The sequence below is a fragment of the Alternaria dauci genome, chromosome 1, assembly GCF_042100115.1.
Source record: "Alternaria dauci strain A2016 chromosome 1, whole genome shotgun sequence".
In the NCBI taxonomy this organism is placed as follows: domain Eukaryota; kingdom Fungi; phylum Ascomycota; class Dothideomycetes; order Pleosporales; family Pleosporaceae; genus Alternaria; species Alternaria dauci.
This window is the reverse complement of record NC_091272.1, coordinates 159,314-176,402: the sequence shown is the minus strand read 5'-3', so window position 1 is coordinate 176,402 and position 17,089 is coordinate 159,314. Positions and strand designations below refer to the sequence as shown.

Here is a 17,089-nt window from a genome sequence, read left to right as displayed (position 1 = left end):
CAATACGTCGTTATATACACCATCTACGCCTCTGCAGCAGCCAAAATAACATCCGCCGCCTTCTCCGCAACCATGTACGTCGACATGGCCGTAAACGTACCCGGAATCCTTGGGAAAACAGACGCATCCACGACCCTCAAACCCGTCGTCCCACGAACCTCAAAGTTGCTGTTAAGCACCGCCATCTTATCGTCATCAGCGCCAATGGGGCAAGTAGACGACGCATGATGTCCCCACGCGGTATCCTTTGCGTACTGCGCAATCTTCTCGGGCGTATCCGCGTCCGCGCCTGGCAGCACCTCGTCGATGGGGACGAGCTGGCGCTTGAACGAGTCGCGCGCGAGGTTGACAGCTTCGGTTAGGGCTGTGAGATCTTTGTCGAAGTCGCCGGCGCCGGTGTCGAAGTAGTTGTATACGATATCCGGCATATCGAGCGGGTCTGCGGATGCGAGTTTGACTGTTCCGGCGTTGTTGCGGGGATGAGCTTTCAGGATCGCCCAGGTGAACCAGTCGTGTTCGGATGTGGCATTGTATGCGTAGTTGGGGAAGTAGCCGCGGAAGTTGACGGGGCCACCAAAGGCAAAAATGTCGTATTCGTCGCGCTCGGAGGCGCTCGACTTGTAGAACATGGTTGCGCCGAGACCTGGAGACGCGTAGATACCGCGGTTACCGAGGACGCTCGTTTCCCATCGGTCCATGCACGCGTCGGGCTGGCTGTTACCAAACGTGCAGCCGTCGAGGGCAGAAAAGTCGGATGGCGCTTTGCCTTGGACGTTGATCTCGTAGTGGTCTTGGAGGTTGGTTCCGACACCAGGGAGATCGACAACGACTGGGATATCAAACTGTGCGAGTTCGTCTGCGGGGCCGACGCCGCTCAGCTTGAGGAGCTGCGGCGAGTTGTAGGTTCCGCCTGCGACGATGACTTCCTTGGAGGCAGTCGCGGAACCGGCCTCGCCCTTGGCGCCGGTGGACTTGGGGCTGGCCTTGTAGAGGTACTGGCCGTCGAGGAACTCGACACCAGTGGCGCGGGGAGGGGTGACGTCTTCGTCAAACGTGATCTTGGTCACGTGGCAGTTGAGTCTGACGTCGAGAGGGTACTTCTTGCTGCCATCGTCGGCCTTGGCGTCGCGTACAGCGAGGACGAACTCGCGGGAGCCGGTGCGCTTGCCGTCGGTGGTGGACAGCGGGATCTGGTAGAGAGCGGGCTGCTTGTCACGGCTCTCGGTGTCGGCGTTGGCATCGCCGGCGATCAGAGTGCCCAGGTTGACAATGGCGTTGGTAGCGTTGCTGAGGGCGAACGCGGCACCGCCGACTAGGCTGAGAAGCTGGGGGTCAGAGGTGACAATGTCGATGGGCGCGTATGAGGTTCCGAGCCAGCCATCGTAGCCATGGCCTTCTTGGCCGGGGAGCAGGTATTGGTTGTTCTCGAGCCTCTCGAAGTACTTGCGCATGTTGTCTGCGGACCACGACTCGTCGCCGGTAATGGTGGCAACGTTGTCAAAGTCGGATCGGTGGGGGTAGACGGCGATGAGAGCGTTGTGTGCTGTGCAGCCACCCAGAGTACCAGTTCGGGGATATAGGGTACCCTTCATGGTGGAGCCAGCTGGCGGGTTGAGACCAGTGTACTCGCCGCCATCGGGAGTCTCGTATGTGGTCTTGTAGTCGCGAGCTTGCCTCTCCTCGTCGGCGTAGTGCTTGACGAAGAAGTTCCAGCTCAGGTTGGCGTCTTCCGAGGACCTTGCGCTGAAAGCGGGAACGGTGTAGTTGGAGTTTGCGCCCTGGTCGTCACCAGCCTCAATAAGAAGCGTCTTGTGACCGGCGAGGGCAAGGCGGGCGGCCAGAGGCTACAATGTGTAAGCAGTCGTATTGTCAATCCCAGTATCATATAACTTACACCACCACCTGCTCCAGAACCGACGACTACATATTCGTAGCCAGTAAGATCGACAGCCCTCGCAAGGATAGGGAAGGCTGCGACAAGGCCGATCAGACGAGGGAAGAACATGGTGATTAGTTATTACTATGCTGTCCAGGGTAGGTATTTTAAAGAAAGAATGCGACAGAGGCTGTAAGTTTGCCTGCTTGAACCCATAGTCGTGCAGTCTCGCCCGTCTTTATAACTTCCCGCTTCCTCATCAGTCGATGGCACAGGGCGGCTTTGTCCTGGAATAGGGGATGTCTACCGGTAGTGGCCTGCGATGCCGAAGGACCTCGACCTCGGACAATACCCATTGGAAGGCGGTTACCAAACAGATGGTGTTCAGTAGTTACGGTGGTTGATCCTTTCTCGGTCTGGAAAGTAATGCTTTGAATCGGTCCGATGCGTAGATCATATGGGGCGCTCATGGATACCCTGTAGTTCGCAATTTGCGCCACGGGAAGGTACCGTCGAACTCTGAACGACTATGGCGGCGGTCCGTACCTGACTACCTGTGTTAGCTGAAGGCTTCGAAAGTTGTTACCTTTGGTCTTTCAGGACTCAAAGTTCATTCGAAATCGACCCTTGGAAAAAGAGCCTTCTCCGTCGAGCCGTTCTGCCATTTCTCCCAGGCATGGATCTTGTGGCAACATACATCCGCGGAGAGAGCACCGCCTTCCGCATTCTGATTCCGCACCGACCTCAGAATCCAGTCTATTCCAAGTCTTTCGTCCCAGGTCCCTCAATTCCAATTTTCCTCAGTCAGGGGAACAGCTCTCATCCTGGTCTTGTTTCAATACCTAATTGCCGGACGTTCCTCCCGCTTCGGAAGGGACCTCCACGGCTACAACGGATGTGGAGTAAAACGGGCCAGGGACGAACGCGCGCTAGCACCCGATGCAGATTAGCGCCTACGTGCATTGAAAACCCTCCGCACCCGGTCAAGGCTTGGAGGGACTATTCTACGAATTAGGCGTCCAGCATACGATTATCGCAAAGAACGGGATATTGGGAATAGACGTGGACATCTGTAGATTGCCGACCTCATCGCCGAGGAAAGAACGAATGACAGGGTATACCACGTGGTGTGGTAGTCGTACAACTGCCGCAAGGAACGCGACTTTTCTCTCTTTGGACTGAGGCCAAACGTGAAAAACTGACTCAACTACTCCACCTATACCAAAAAAAAAAGTGCTCGCCATGCGAACGCCATGCCATGTTGAATTCGGCATTCGGGACCAACTCCACAACACCCATTTTCCTAGACTGCTTCCGCTCGCTCCAGTCGCATGCGTTAAGGCGTACGTTCCAGCGTGATCCCGCGCGGTAGCTGCGCCTCATCCGCCAACTCTCCTATCCGTTACCAGGCCATCCCTACTCGCTCGACTCTACGGTTGCCCGGGCCACACGGCGTCGGCGATGCTCCTCACGAGCTGCAACTTCTTCCTCATATCCTCGTAGCCAAGATCATTGCCCTCGGCGTGTGACGCGAACCCGCACTGCGGGCTGACGCAGCACTGCTGCAGCGCGTCTTCATGGGATTGGCCGGTGCCCTTGGCGATCCAGTCAGCAGCCTGGTGCACCCTGGCGATCATCTCATCCTTGTCCTCGAGCTTCGGGAACTTTGATGTGATGACACCGAGGACGACGTTCTTGTCCTTGGGAAGGTGCTCTAGTGGCTCGAAACCTCCGGCGCGCGGGGTGTCGTATTCGAGGTAGTATGTGTCTACGTTCAGGTCCTGCTGGGGTCAGTATGGAGGGAGTGTAGTTGTGAGAGTGCGATCTGCGTACCTGGAACAGCTTCTTTGCGATGTTGTCGTATGCACCCTCCGAGAAATGGCGGCTGCCGACGTAGTTGCCGCGGCACAAGTGGATGCCGAGATGCATGTCGTCGGGACGCACGAAGCACTTGTTGTAGAATTTGACATACGCGTCCAGCATCTCGTCAGCAGTCTTGTCATTCGTCGTGTCGGCCTTCCAGCCTGCAAGCATATCTTCCGAGCAGAAGTAGGCCAGATTTGGGTCGTCGATCTGAATGTTCCTGATGCCCTGCGCGTGGAGAATCTTCAGCTCCTCCTGGTACGCCTTTGCGACATCCTCAAAGTACTCCTCGTCGTTTGCGTAGACATCCTTGGGGTACGCTCTTCCGTTCATGTAGCGGAAGTGGTACCACGATGGCGAAATCAGCGTGATCTTGATGTTCTTCCACTCACTTTCGGGCAATAGGCTCTTCATCAGATCGACTTCGCGCTGGTTGCTCGATGTGCCGGGGTGCTTGATCTTGTCGACGCAGACGGTCACATGGTTGGGTACCTGTTTCGCTTCCAGGAAGGACTTTGTATCCGGCGCATACGCGCGGAACATGTCCACGCTGTAGCCCTTGAGAACGCCCAATTGGAGTTCCTTCATGCCATGCAGTGTTTCGAAAAAGGCACCCCAGAACATGTGCCTGCATGAACGATCAGTCTAAATTCGGACTAGCAGCATGCGCCCGCCTTACCTGGTGTATTCTCCGCTCGACACAACCTTGAGACCGCAATCTTGCTGAAACTTGACTACCTCTGCAACAGTCTTGTCCTCTAGAGGAATGAGGTCCTCTGGCTTCGCTTTGCCCGACGCGACATCATAGCGCTTCTGCACCAGCTCTTGGGGACGCAGCAACGAGCCGACATGCTCAGCGCGGAACGGGGGGCTTCTCTTGAGGGACGACGACATCTTCAATGCGATAGTATGAATAGCTCAGACAAAGAGTATGAGACGGGAATGAAGCAATTGGCAGGAAAAGAAAACTTTGCCCCTCATCTTGTCCACTTGCCCCGCAACCACGGCCGCTCATTAAGGACCGCTGGACCCTTCATCAACACCGAAAGACCCATGTTCGGGCGCTGGAGTGCTAGTAAGCGAGACTTGGTATGTAGAGCGTCGACGGGATTGGAAGAGCGGCTGAAGGTGGCGGGTAGACGATGTGGGATGCAGCTCGAGCTATGGTGGGGCCTTTGATCGATAAGAGGAGCGCCACCCGATGTCGACGCCGAGAGCCATGTGGTCATGGAAGCTGGCGTCTTTAGGTGCCGCTTGCATGATGCACCTTCTTACCACAATCACATACTCTCGGATACGCGCATATAGTTTTTGAGTTTGTCGAGAGAAAAGCGAATACCGCGAATACGTTCTGTCTGGGTATTTTGAGGCGCGAGGCGTGTGCGGAGGCAGACCTCGACAAAGCTGACCAACATGAAGATCTGGCTGTGCTGCGGAGTGTACTGGGAAGTCCACAGTCCCTTTGGCAAACCAAGGCGACCTGAAGCTGCAGACCAGCAATTATTCGCAGTGCCACGCGAGGGCGACACGAAGACACAGTATGCCCCACCAAAGGTGTCGCATCGATGAGAATGACGCAATGCGCTGGGGAACGCAGCATCATCGAGCCGCGGACATGACCACGAAGAGGAACAGCTTTCGTAAGCGACAGCGGCAGTTACAACGGCGAAAGAGAGTAAATTCCGAGTTTCGGGGAAGCACTACCCCGCGCTAGGTGAGATGGCGATAGCTACATATATGCTGTCATTGCCGCCGTGGCTGCAAGTCCAGTCTCTGACCTAAAGAAACATTTACTCGACGCCTTTAATCAATACAAAAGCAAAATGACGCGAGTTCTACTCACAGGAGGAAGCGGCTTCATCGCCGCGCACACACTCGACATCCTTCTGGACCACGGACACAGCGTGGTGACGACGGTGCGCACACAGGAGAAGGCGGACAAGATCAAGGAGTCGTACAAGGACGCAGTCGACAAGGGCCAATTGAGTTTCGCGATTGTGCCGGACATTGCACAGCCAGATGCTTTTGAGAAGGCAGTCATCTCAGACCCTCCGTTCGAGGCGGTACTCCACACTGCCAGTCCGTTCCATTTCAATGTTACGGATGTACAAAAGGTGAGTACACTTGGAGCCTTGAAGCAGGCGCATCCGCTGACAAGGTACAGGATCTGATTGACCCTGCTGTCATTGGAACGACTGGAATCTTGAAGTCGATCAAGAAGAGTGCGGTACGTGACGTCTACGAGGCAACTTCCAATCGCATGCTGATAGATTATGTAGCCTTCCGTCAAGAGGGTTGTCATCACATCCTCGTTCGCCGCCATCGTCAACGGCAGCAAAGGCTTCTGGCCGGGACACTCGTACTCCGAGGACGACTGGAACCCAATCACACAGGACGAGGCGCAGGAGAACCCGATGATGGGATACCGAGCGAGCAAGACGTTTGCCGAGAACGCGGCATGGGAGTTTGTCAAGAACGAGAAGCCCAACTTCTCCATCTCTACCATCAATCCGCCGATGGTGTTTGGGCCAATTGTAAGTTGCATCAGGCAAGTTTGGACTCACTCGCTGACAGAATACAGGTGCACGCTCTGGACAGTCTCGAGAACATGAACACGTCAAACCAGCGCATCCTGGCCGCCGCACAGGGTAAATTCAAGGACGAAATCCCGCCCAGCGGTGTCCATCTGTGGGTGGATGTTCGCGACGTCGCAGAAGCACACGTAGCTGCAATGGAGAAGCCAGACGCTGCCGACAAGCGCTTCTTCGTCACGGCTGGATACTTTTCCAACAAGGAGATTGGCCAGATCATCAGGAAGAACTTTCCCGAGTTCAAAGACCTGCCGAGCGACGACACGCCCGGCGGCGACTACCCAGAGGGCACGCCTGGAAAGGGCTTGTATGGATACAACAACAAGCGCTCCATTGACATCCTGGGCCTCAAGTACAAGACTTTCGAGCAGTCCATTGTCGACTCTGTCAAGTCGTTCCAGAAGAAGGGGTTGTAGAGGCCACGCATGTTATTTGAGGGCAGACGCAGGGTGTTGAAACGATTCGATTCGCTATGATACTATCTAGGCGGCGCGCTTGATGAGCGCATAAGCATGTCATATGCATAGTGGTCTGGAAGACGAAATGTCAGCATTTGGGACTCTAGAATAATAGAGAAGACAGAGTGTAGACGAGCAATCAGCCTGTTGAGCTTGAATTATTTTGGACTTCACCGTGGTTTACGAAGCCACTCGGAAGTTATCGTTTGTGTCGATCATCATGTTGCGGGAGATGAAGATGGACGGAGACTGCTTACCTGTAGGATGTGAGCGCGACGCTGGCCACTCCAAGCTGCATCAAGCCTGGTGATGGCGGGCGATGGCGCTCTGGAGAGGAAGAGCACGCGCCGACAGCTCGGAAGAAAATGACAGCTCTCGGGCAAAGGTCGGGCCGAGCTCGTAGCAGGACTAGCGCGCGCCCCACCAACGAAGCCCAGCGATGGCGGGCAGTGACAGCAAAAGCCCAAACACTTTCTCGACATTTCCACGTCACATCGTCATACCGCTGTCGCGTACCCGTCCACCCACCCCGCAACCAACTTCAAGCTCTCTCAGACAGTCCCCGTCGAGGAACCGCAGAGATGTGTAAGTTGTCCATGCCTACCCCACCACCGCCGCCTCGATGCGCGTGCGGCGGGAGCGTACAGCTTCGGATCGTGATCGCAAGGCCGTATTAGGAGATGCAGCACTCGTAGCAGCCGCCTGCGATATCATTGCCATGTCGCGACCCATACACACGCTCAGCACTAACACATCTCCCCAGCCGACTTCAACGCCATTGCCCGTATGTACCCGCCGCGCACAACCCCGCCTCCATGTCCTCCTCGCACGCTCCACCAGCCAGCCCGCGACCGCGACTGACCCACGCTCCAGAGCAGTTCGTCCAGTTCTACTACAAGACGTTTGACGAGAACCGCGCTGGTCTCGCCTCCCTCTACGTACGCGACTCTGAGTAAAAACAGCAGCAGTCGGCTGACAAATGACTACAGAAGGAGACTTCTATGCTCACCTTTGAGGCGACAGGAACGCAGGGCTCAGCTGCCATTGTAGAGAAGCTCCAGGTAACCGTGATTCTTTGATGTGCGACGGGCCTGGGCTGATTCAAGGAAAGAACCTGCCATTCCAGCAGATACAACATCGCACCGACACCGTCGACGCTCAGCCTTCTGCTGACGATGGTATTCTCGTCCTCGTGACCGGTGCGCTTCTGGTCAGTCCATCTCTCTGCGTTACACTGGGTCTCGTTCTGACACTGAAATAGCTTGCGGGCGAGGAAAAGCCCATGAGCTTCACCCAGGCCTTCCAGCTCAAGAACGCCGATGGCGGCTGGTTTGTACTCAACGACGTTTTCCGTCTCGTATACCCCGCTGCATAGATGTTCTCTCTTTGTCTCGGCTTCGCTTCATGGCGGTGGGTCAAGGTGCACATGGAGAGCTGCGAGGTCTTTGCGACTCTGGCACGAATGATGCAGGGTTCTTTCTACGAGTTTTGAGCATTTTGGCGGAGGACTGGAGGTGCGGATGCGGACGCGGATGCGACTGTGGGCCGAGTGCGTCACGGAGTCGCTTTGAGGAAGGTAGTTACTCACGAGTTCTACATGATGAAGTCAAGAAGCTCAAATTATTAGAAAGTTGACATTGCGCTTTTCTCACAATATCTCCGCGTAACCCCACGTTGTGGTTGATGTCGTGCATATGCACCGAGCGCGCCTTTTCCACGTTGCATACGGGTTTGTTTTCCGGGCTGCCCACTGCTGCTGCGCGGAAGAGAGCTTTGCCGCTGTTTCTCCGCCCCGCGCTCACTTGCCGAAGTGCACAGCTTCCACGCTTTCCGAAAGGAATCTGGACCTTGGCTTTAACTTACCATGACCATGGCTTCGTTGTTTGGTAATCGTCTGGGTGGATTATTCTTTACTCGTCCCTACCTCACTTTCTGTCTCCTGTTTGATTGATACCCTCGCATTTGACTTTTTGAGCGTTGCCCCCATACGACACAATGGCGTTTATACAAAAGGGCCTCAAGAACATCCTCACAAAGAATCCCCACGACGTCGTCTTTCTCTCCGCGCTCCGCACGCCAGTCACAAGAGCGAAGAAGGGCGGCTTGCGCGATGCATATGACCACGAGCTCCTCGGCGCCGTACGTCACCTACACACCCCAGACACAACAAACACAACATGTCCCAGTTACTAAAATCTTCGCCCACAGGTCCTCGCCGCCACACTCAACAAGTTCCCTACCCTCGACCCCGCAAAAATAGACGATATATGCATCGGCACCGTGCTCGCCGAACTCGGCGGCTCAAAAGCAGGCCGCATGGCCGCGAACCACGTTGGCGTACCGACTACGACATCCTTCAGCACGGTAAACCGTGCGTGCGCATCGGGTCTCAGCGCCATCACATCCATCGCAAACTCCATCGCTGTCGGGCAAATCGACGTCGGGATCGCGGGCGGCATGGAGAGCATGACGCGGAACTATGGGTCCCGCGCTATTCCGACGGAGCTGTGGCCTGAGATGAAAGATAGTCCTGTGAAGGACGCGAGAGAGTGTGTGATGAGTATGGGGATTACGTCGGAGAATGTGGCGAGCAGGTATGGAGTTAGTCGCGCGGATCAGGATGCGTTTGCGGCGCAAAGCCAGCAGCGTGCTGCGAAGGCGCAAGCAGAGGGCAAGTTTGTGTCGGAGATTGTGAGTGTGGAAACGCGGTGGGTGGAGCCAGAGGTGCCGGAGAGCGTCAAGCGGGTTACGGTGGATAAGGATGATGGGATAAGACCGGGCACGACGGTGGAAAAGCTGGCGGGCATGAAACCGGCGTTTAGTAAGGATGGGACGAGTACGGCCGGGAATTCGTCGCAGGTTTCTGATGGTGCGTCGGCAGCGCTGATGATGCGGAGATCGACGGCGACGGCGCTGGGTCTTGAATCAGAAATCATTGGGAAATGGGCTGGTACACAGGTCGTGGGGTGTGCGCCGGATGAGATGGGCGTTGGGCCTGCGATTGCGATACCGAAGTTGCTTGCGTATACGGGGTTGAGCACCGAGGATGTGGATTTGTGGGAGATTAACGAGGCGTTTGCGAGTCAGGCGCTGTATTGCGTGAGGAAGTTGGGGTTGGAAAATAGGATGGACAGGGTGAATCCGAATGGCGGGGCGATTGCGTTGGGACATCCGTTGGGGGCGACGAGTGGGCGTATGTTGGCGACGTTGTTGGCGGAGATGGGGAGGAGTGGGGAGAGGGTGGGTGTGCTGAGTAAGTGTATTGGGACGGGCATGGGGATGGCGAGTTTGATTGTGAGGGAGTAGGGGAAGTATGTGTGGATTGACAAAATTAGATTTATTGGTTTCTTGCTATGGGGTTGCGTGGACACTGGGTATCGGATTCAACAAGTTCAAACGCCGTTATATCTTACATGATTGGTGCTGTCTTTCAGCTCTCGAGGTCTTTTACGTCTTGGTTTTCTTGCTCTTCTTTTTCGATCGTTCTGCTAGGATTTCGTCGAGGAAACTCTTTGGTTTCGTTCGTGCTTTCTTGGGGGCTGGCTGTGTGGCTTCTGCGTCCGCTTCTTCGTCGTCGTCGTCTTCTTGCTTGACAGGTTTGGCGTCTGCTTGAGCTCCCACGACTACCTTCTCATCCGACACCCCCTCTTCTTCCTTCACAGCACTGCTTCCTAACCTCTTCACCCTTGTCTCTTCATCCTCGTCGTCGCTGTCCACTTTCTTCACGTGCTGCTTCTCTTTCTTTCCCTGCCGTTTGGACTTGAACGTGGCAGCCCGGCCCTCGTCATCGTCATCCGACTCTTCCTTCTTCGCCGCCTGCTTCTTGTATTGCTGTGCTTTGGCGGCTGCATTGGGCCTCGCAGCTTCCTGCTTGGCATTAACATGGGCTTTTGCCTTCTTCTTCCCGATGAGCTGCTGGAGAAGTTTGTCGTCCGAGGTCACTATCCTGCGGGTGAAGCTGCCGTCTTCAATGTCCTTGGGAAGTATGCCGCCAAGACCGATTCTGCGGGATGGAGTTAGGCCACATTTCAAGTCATGGAACGTGAAGAAGCCATGGCATTACCTGTCGTGAGCGTAGTTTTGTTTCAGGTCTTGGTCATCGTCGTCATCTTGTGACTTGGTAGCATCGTTTGTCGTGTCCCAATCAGGCCGCGACCCGTACAGCGACGCCAAGAGCTTCTGTCCCTTTGCCTCGAGCAGACTTATGCGGTTTGCGATGACGTCGCCGTCGCTGGTTCTTTTAGACATTTCTTTGCGACTATGCGGAGCGCGACATGGGCCAAGTTGGGCCTGACATGGACTGGAAACCGTTGACGTTCCCGGCCGCGATATTTTTGAGGACCCGGTTCATTCTCGGCGCGCTAGCAGACGTCCGCAACAGCCCTGTGAAGCAACCACGACCAGCTTGCTAGCCCTCGAGCTTTACCCCCCTCTCATCCCACCCCTCGATATACCCCGACGTGTGTCTGCCGCCCAGACATCATGTACAACTTTGCCCGCGCCCGGCCGCTGGCTCGCGCTGTTCGCGCTGCTGCCGTACGTATACACACGGGCCTGCTCCGCCCGCAGAGCTGCAAAAGCCTCTTACGCAGCGTGCACTCCAAACGAAGGCCATGTGCTAACACGGCGCCAGGAGACACCATTGATGCGCTCCCAGCAACGGAGAGGGCTCGCCATCCACGAATACAGGTCCGCGGCCCTGCTCGAGTCGGTACGCAGATAGTCCAGCATATTCGCCAAATTCGCACCATGGGCCAGACGTCTAATGAGGTTTTCTAGTATGGCATCGGCGTGCCCAAGGGTGGTGTCGCTACCAGCGGCGCCGAGGCTGAGAAGATTGCCAAGGACATTGGTATGCGACGAGCAGCGTAAAATGCACATGTTCCGGACTAATGCGCGCAGGCGGAGAGGACGCCGTCATCAAGGCCCAGGTTCTCGCCGGAGGCCGTGGAAAGGGCACCTTTGACAACGGCTTCAAGGGCGGAGTCCGGGTCGTCTACTCGTATGCTACTCCACGACTGCACCGCGGCTACCCTCTAACACAGCATGCAGGCCCCGCGAAGCCGCCATCCTCGCCGAGCAGATGATCGGCCACAAGCTCATCACCAAGCAAACGGGAGCCGCCGGCCGGCTCTGCAACTCCGTCTTCATTGTCGACCGCAAGTTTGCGCGCCGCGAGTTCTACCTCGCCATCCTCATGGACCGCGCGTCGCAGGGCCCCGTCATCGTCGCTTCGTCGCAGGGAGGCATGGACATTGAGACGGTCGCCAAGGAGCACCCCGAGGCCATCATTACCACCCCAATCGATATCCACAAGGGCGTCACCGACGACATTGCCCGCAACATTGCGACCGAGCTCGGCTTCTCGGAGCAGTGCATCGAGGACGCCAAGGACACCATCCAGAAGCTGTACAAGGTCTTCATGGAGAAGGACGCTACCCAGATCGAAATCAACCCCCTGTCTGAGACTACCGACCACCAGGTCCTTGCCATGGACGCCAAGCTCAACTTTGACGACAATGCTGATTTCCGCCAAAAGGAGGTGTTTGAGTGGCGCGACGTGACGCAGGAGGATCCCGAGGAAGTCAAGGCCGCCAAGGTCGGACTCAACTTCATCAAGCTCGACGGTGACATTGGCTGCCTTGTCAACGGCGCCGGTCTCGCCATGGCCACCATGGACATTATCAAGCTCAACGGTGGCGCGCCAGCCAACTTCTTGGACGTTGGCGGTGGTGCGACGCCCGAGGCCATCAGGCAGGCGTTTGACCTGATCACAAGCGATCCCAAGGTCACAGCGATTTTCGTCAACATCTTTGGTGGTATTGTGCGCTGCGACGCTATTGCAAAGGGGCTGATTCAGGTGGTGAATGAGATGAATCTCAAGACGCCGGTTATTGCTAGGTTACAGGGGACGAACATGGAGGCGGCTCATAAGCTTGTAAGTTCTTCCTTGCTTGTCACGACTAGCTTCATCGGTTTCAAAAGAGATGTGCTGTGCTGACGTATGTTTTCTAGCTCAACGACTCGGGTCTCAAGATCTTTTCTATTGATGATTTGCAGGCTGCGGCGGAGAAGTCGGTGCAGTTCTCAAAGGTTGTCAAGATGGCGAGGGATATTGATGTTGGTGTGGAGTTTACGCTTGGTATTTAGGCTCTCATACACACAACCTCGCCCTCTCCTGTAGAATACATGGCGAATGAGCGAATGCATATCCGTGTGCTCTACCTGTCGTGGCAGATACCGGGTTACCGATATATTCGAATGTTTAGAGAATGTATTGGTTTGTGATACCTGTTTGCCGATAAACTCTAGAGAATGTTATGGGTTTAGCTATCGTGACGAGCAACCCTGCTGTCGGCAGGTCTTTGCAAGCGGGGATTGTAGTTTTTGTCTACTATGAGGTCATGGGCGATGGTGGAGATGGAAGTGGATGGTGGGTAGGTAAGAGGTGAGGGTATCACGACAACCACGGTACCACGCTGAGAACTATAGTACAGCAGTGACCTGGACCAAGGGTTCCCCCAAGCATAACCCATTGATTTTCGCGATCCCGTAGGCCTTCACCAGGATATGGCGAAAGAGGTCATGTCCAGACTCCACGAACGCACACTCATCGGAAAGGTTTCCGAGCCTATTTTGTGGCACACAGACCTTCATATGGGCAATATCTCTGTGTCTGAACAGAACCCTGAGAAAACAGTATCCATCATCGACTGGCAGTTCGTCGCAGCCTCACCGCTGTTCTTGCAAGCACGATTTCCAGAGCTTCTCACAATCAAGGACGACTATGTCCTCGGTACCATGGAACTTCCGACATTACTGCCCAACTTTGACGAGTTGGATGCAGAAGATAAGGAAGCGACTCAGCACAACGTGAAGCATGCTCAGCTTGCAAAGATATACGAGATCAACAGCAAGGCCAAGAACATACGGGGTTGGAAAGCTTTACAGATACCGTTATTCCTCCGAGAGCTCTTCACACGCTGTGCAGAAGCTTCAGAAGAGGGTGTGATACCAATTCGCGCATGTCTCATCGAGTATGCGGCGAATTGGGAAGAGATTGGCTTTGAAGGCGAATGTCCGATCAGCTTCAGCGAGGAGGAGCTGAAGAGACATGAGCAGCAGTTTGCCGAGTACAATAGATATCACGAGGTACACAAGTGGGTGAGGGAGCTGCTCCAGACAGATTCTGACGGTTGGCTGATGCCAATGATGGATGTCGAAGAGGCGCGAAAGATCAACGAAGCGCTATTGGAGGAGTTTGTGCGCAGGTGTGATCATTTCAACATGACGCCAGAGCGGATGCGGGAAATTTGGCCGTATCAGGAGCGTTCGTCATGAAACCAGGGCGATGGAAAGGATATGCATCGTTGCTGACGACCACTCTGTTTATTCGACCTTGGCCAGTGGGCATCGATTTCTTCAGGAGATTGTCAATCTTTTAAATAATGTGCAATGACACATCTGCTTGGTGTCTTGCAGACCTGAGAAAGAAGGACTGTATCTCGCCCATAACCAATACCCAGCTCACTCTAGTTAAGTACAATACATGGATTTTCATTAATATGTTGACTCACCTCTGACTCACGGCATCGCGAGGCAGTTCCATGGTACACTCATCCCATCCATGGTACGGCTATGACCCATAGACGAAAGTGAGAGACTCACAACTCCCGAAACACCATCGCCACAATAGCCAATGACCCATGTATGAAAATATATATGTGATATCATCCTCTCTTGAAATGTTGACTACCAACTGCTCCTGAAAGCTCACTCATCTGAAATTGTGACCATGGAAGATGAGAAGCCCATCCTACCATCTCGCCTCATTTAACTCTTTCTTTCAGGTTACGACATAATGTTTTCGAAGATAGCCTGGGAGGCATGGGCGAGGGAAGGATGATCGGCGTGCTGGCCGATCTATCGCAGGTATACAACTTGGCCGCCTGTGGGAGAGAATGGTAAAAGATATAATTGGTAATAGCCCTATCGCACTAAGGGCGTCTAACCTAGGTAGACAAAGCTTACAAGTGTTCGCAGGCTTTGATGAAATATGTACTACCTGAAAATATGTGCAAAAGAAAGAAAAGAGTATTTACACGGAGAAACAGCTTCGCCCGACCATATTCGTTGACATCCGGCCGGCTTCATACACTTCTTGATATGTCTAGTCATACCCACCATGCACGAACATTCCAGATCATTCTTTTATGACTCTGGTGGACGTTCATTCTCTGAACTTGGCTGACGCAGACCTTGCGGCAAGCGCAGGAATCTTGCCGATTCCAGCACCGTTGGGAACCCTAGAAGTAATAGCAGAGGCAGCAACAGCACTCGCGATGCCCAAGCCCTTGTACTCGCTGAAGAACGAAGTGTCCTTCTTGCTTGTCAAAGTGCTAGCGGTAGTCGTAGTGCCCTGGAAAAGGTTGACCTGGCAAGCTCTTCCAAGAGCAGTGCTGCACAGCCTGTTGGTGTTGGCATCTGGGGAACCAAACAGCCTGCCGCGGTATTCGGCTACCACATTCTGAACGTTGTTGAAGACGTTGCCCTCAAAGATGCCGCGGGCGGCGGTATCACCGCCTTCGAGCAGGTGGCCCTTGACATCGAACCAGACGTTGTTCACGGCGTGAAGGAGCGTCTTGCCGCTGAGGGCAGGGCCGCGGCCAGCGGTCTTGGTGATGTAGTTGTTCTTCATGGTGATGGAGTCGCCAGTGCCGACCATCTCGAAAACCCAGTAGTGGTAGCCGTCACAGCCAGTGGAGAAGTCGGAGGCGCCGTTGATGAAGTTGCTAGATAGGGTGATGCGGGTGCTGGGGGTGTAACCGAAGACGTAGTGTTGGCGTCCGGGGCGCGCGGTCTGGCGTCATGTCAGCAGTTGTACATTGTAATATGGGTAGGGAGACTTGCAGTAACATGGTCAATCCAGATGAGATCAGCGCCGACAAAGGAGAGAGCATCTCCACCCCAGACATACTTGTGGTTCAAGTCGCTGACTTGAATGTTTTGGACGATTACGTTCTTGCCGGAAAAAGAGAGACCCTTTCCCTTGATGATGCCCTTGGATCCAATACCCAGAATGGTCTTGTTGGAACCCACTTTGATGGGGTTCTTCGCAGCCTTGTAGTAGGTGACAGTCTCCTTCACCTGACCGGCAGCGCAGGTGTCCAACAAAATGCGCTGGCACTTTGCTCCAGTTCCCCAGGATGCGCCTGCTCCTATTAGTATACCGTATGCGCGTTACCAGCATGTGGACGTACAAGCAGTTCCAGTGACTGTGCCCTCAGATTTGGTGTAATCAAAAGTCTTGTCAAGCACGATGACACGCGCGGTGGCGTCAGTCAACCATTGTGTGAGCTGGGCAATGTCCTTTGGGTACTGCGGCGTGGCATTTCCGCCGCCTGTAACGCCGGCTGCGAAACCTTCAGCCTTGCCAGCAACACCAACTGCGCTTGCCACGTGCGCCAAGCCGGCAAGAGCAGCGATAGCCAGGAACTTCATGGCGAATGCAAAATCAGATCGGAAGCGACAGTCGTAGAAGAAGAATAAAAGTAAGGAGTGTAGGAGTTGGGTGTGTGTGATGCCTCTCACATTCTGAGCATTCTGTATACAACATCTCAAGGACGCCACTAGGGCAAATGACCATGTGTGGATTCATAAATGTGTCCTCATCCGGGATAGTTGCACTGTATGTCAAAGTCCTGACGAACGACCGTTGCTTGAAAGTGCTAGTGCAGCCAATGGTCAAAGCAGACGGAGATGATTTTCGATCCCATGATTCCCATCTCGGGCCTTCAGGCATATTCCGAAACGGTGGCGCCTCTATAGATGAATCCGCCTTCTTGGATTCAAAATGTGGGTACCTTTAACCCGAAAAACGGTGTCACATGCTGGAAGTGGTGGAAGTATCCTAGGAGGAATCGGCCGTTGGTGGATACAAGATAAGGCCTTTTCCGGATTCGAACTATATCCGCGCACTAGTCCCACATGGGTTAGGGCTGATCTTGGAAGGAACGCTTTTGGGCGACGTCAAACCGGAGACCTGCTCCATAGAGAAATGACATCTCCGACAGGGCTTTTCTCTCTACAAGCTTCGTTTCCATCGTTCAAAAGTCCATCTAGACGGGATCTAGGCTACGCCTTCCAATTTCTAGTCTGTCGGACTCTGTCCAACGTTTCCGGTTCGTTTGCCGAATCCCCACCTGGAAGCCCCGCCTGGAAGCCCCGCCTGAAGCCCGTGTTGTACCGGTGCAAGAGGGATTACCCACCCGGTATTCCGGGTGGCACCAAAATGGCCGGTC

At 54.6% G+C, this 17,089-nt stretch overlaps 9 protein-coding genes across 9 annotated transcripts; 5 read left to right on the top strand and 4 right to left on the bottom strand.

The window, feature by feature from the left end:
- Window positions 1-23: 23 nt before the first annotated feature.
- Window positions 24-2,005, bottom strand: ACET3X_000041 (uncharacterized protein; the record flags this gene model as incomplete). Its single annotated transcript, XM_069447701.1, has 2 exons — window positions 24-1,844; window positions 1,895-2,005. 2 exons carry the CDS (start codon window positions 2,003-2,005, stop codon window positions 24-26), a joined length of 1,932 nt encoding a protein of 643 aa, XP_069310283.1.
- A 924-nt stretch (window positions 2,006-2,929) lies between these two features.
- On the bottom strand, window positions 2,930-4,749 carry ACET3X_000040 (uncharacterized protein). Its single transcript, XM_069447690.1, has 3 exons — window positions 4,419-4,749; window positions 3,710-4,367; window positions 2,930-3,657 (listed from the first exon to the last, which is right to left on the bottom strand). The coding sequence occupies exons 1-3, from the start codon at window positions 4,631-4,633 to the stop codon at window positions 3,307-3,309; spliced, it is 1,224 nt and encodes a 407-aa protein (XP_069310282.1). The 5' UTR covers window positions 4,634-4,749; the 3' UTR covers window positions 2,930-3,306.
- A 773-nt stretch (window positions 4,750-5,522) lies between these two features.
- On the top strand, window positions 5,523-6,932 carry ACET3X_000039 (uncharacterized protein). The gene is made up of 4 exons (XM_069447678.1): window positions 5,523-5,853; window positions 5,904-5,966; window positions 6,019-6,273; window positions 6,321-6,932. The coding sequence occupies exons 1-4, from the start codon at window positions 5,563-5,565 to the stop codon at window positions 6,744-6,746; spliced, it is 1,035 nt and encodes a 344-aa protein (XP_069310281.1). The 5' UTR covers window positions 5,523-5,562; the 3' UTR covers window positions 6,747-6,932.
- A 437-nt stretch (window positions 6,933-7,369) lies between these two features.
- ACET3X_000038 (uncharacterized protein) lies at window positions 7,370-8,163 on the top strand (the record flags this gene model as incomplete). Its single annotated transcript, XM_069447667.1, has 6 exons — window positions 7,370-7,373; window positions 7,552-7,572; window positions 7,662-7,726; window positions 7,778-7,849; window positions 7,900-7,998; window positions 8,050-8,163. The coding sequence occupies 6 exons, from the start codon at window positions 7,370-7,372 to the stop codon at window positions 8,161-8,163; spliced, it is 375 nt and encodes a 124-aa protein (XP_069310280.1).
- A 620-nt stretch (window positions 8,164-8,783) lies between these two features.
- ACET3X_000037 (uncharacterized protein) lies at window positions 8,784-9,712 on the top strand (the record flags this gene model as incomplete). Its single annotated transcript, XM_069447656.1, has 3 exons — window positions 8,784-8,927; window positions 8,997-9,479; window positions 9,686-9,712. The coding sequence occupies 3 exons, from the start codon at window positions 8,784-8,786 to the stop codon at window positions 9,710-9,712; spliced, it is 654 nt and encodes a 217-aa protein (XP_069310279.1).
- A 523-nt stretch (window positions 9,713-10,235) lies between these two features.
- On the bottom strand, window positions 10,236-11,036 carry ACET3X_000036 (uncharacterized protein; the record flags this gene model as incomplete). Its single annotated transcript, XM_069447645.1, has 2 exons — window positions 10,236-10,791; window positions 10,852-11,036. The coding sequence occupies 2 exons, from the start codon at window positions 11,034-11,036 to the stop codon at window positions 10,236-10,238; spliced, it is 741 nt and encodes a 246-aa protein (XP_069310278.1).
- A 234-nt stretch (window positions 11,037-11,270) lies between these two features.
- ACET3X_000035 (uncharacterized protein) lies at window positions 11,271-12,938 on the top strand (the record flags this gene model as incomplete). Its single annotated transcript, XM_069447635.1, has 6 exons — window positions 11,271-11,324; window positions 11,422-11,499; window positions 11,568-11,640; window positions 11,691-11,790; window positions 11,841-12,726; window positions 12,804-12,938. The coding sequence occupies 6 exons, from the start codon at window positions 11,271-11,273 to the stop codon at window positions 12,936-12,938; spliced, it is 1,326 nt and encodes a 441-aa protein (XP_069310277.1).
- Window positions 12,939-13,445: 507 nt separating this feature from the next.
- ACET3X_000034 (uncharacterized protein) lies at window positions 13,446-14,129 on the top strand (the record flags this gene model as incomplete). The annotated part of the gene is made up of 1 exon (XM_069447624.1): window positions 13,446-14,129. One exon carries the CDS (start codon window positions 13,446-13,448, stop codon window positions 14,127-14,129), a length of 684 nt encoding a protein of 227 aa, XP_069310276.1.
- A 694-nt stretch (window positions 14,130-14,823) lies between these two features.
- On the bottom strand, window positions 14,824-16,352 carry ACET3X_000033 (uncharacterized protein). Its single transcript, XM_069447613.1, has 3 exons — window positions 16,049-16,352; window positions 15,699-16,000; window positions 14,824-15,648 (listed from the first exon to the last, which is right to left on the bottom strand). The coding sequence occupies exons 1-3, from the start codon at window positions 16,287-16,289 to the stop codon at window positions 15,019-15,021; spliced, it is 1,173 nt and encodes a 390-aa protein (XP_069310275.1). The 5' UTR covers window positions 16,290-16,352; the 3' UTR covers window positions 14,824-15,018.
- Between the last annotated feature and the right edge of the window lie 737 nt (window positions 16,353-17,089).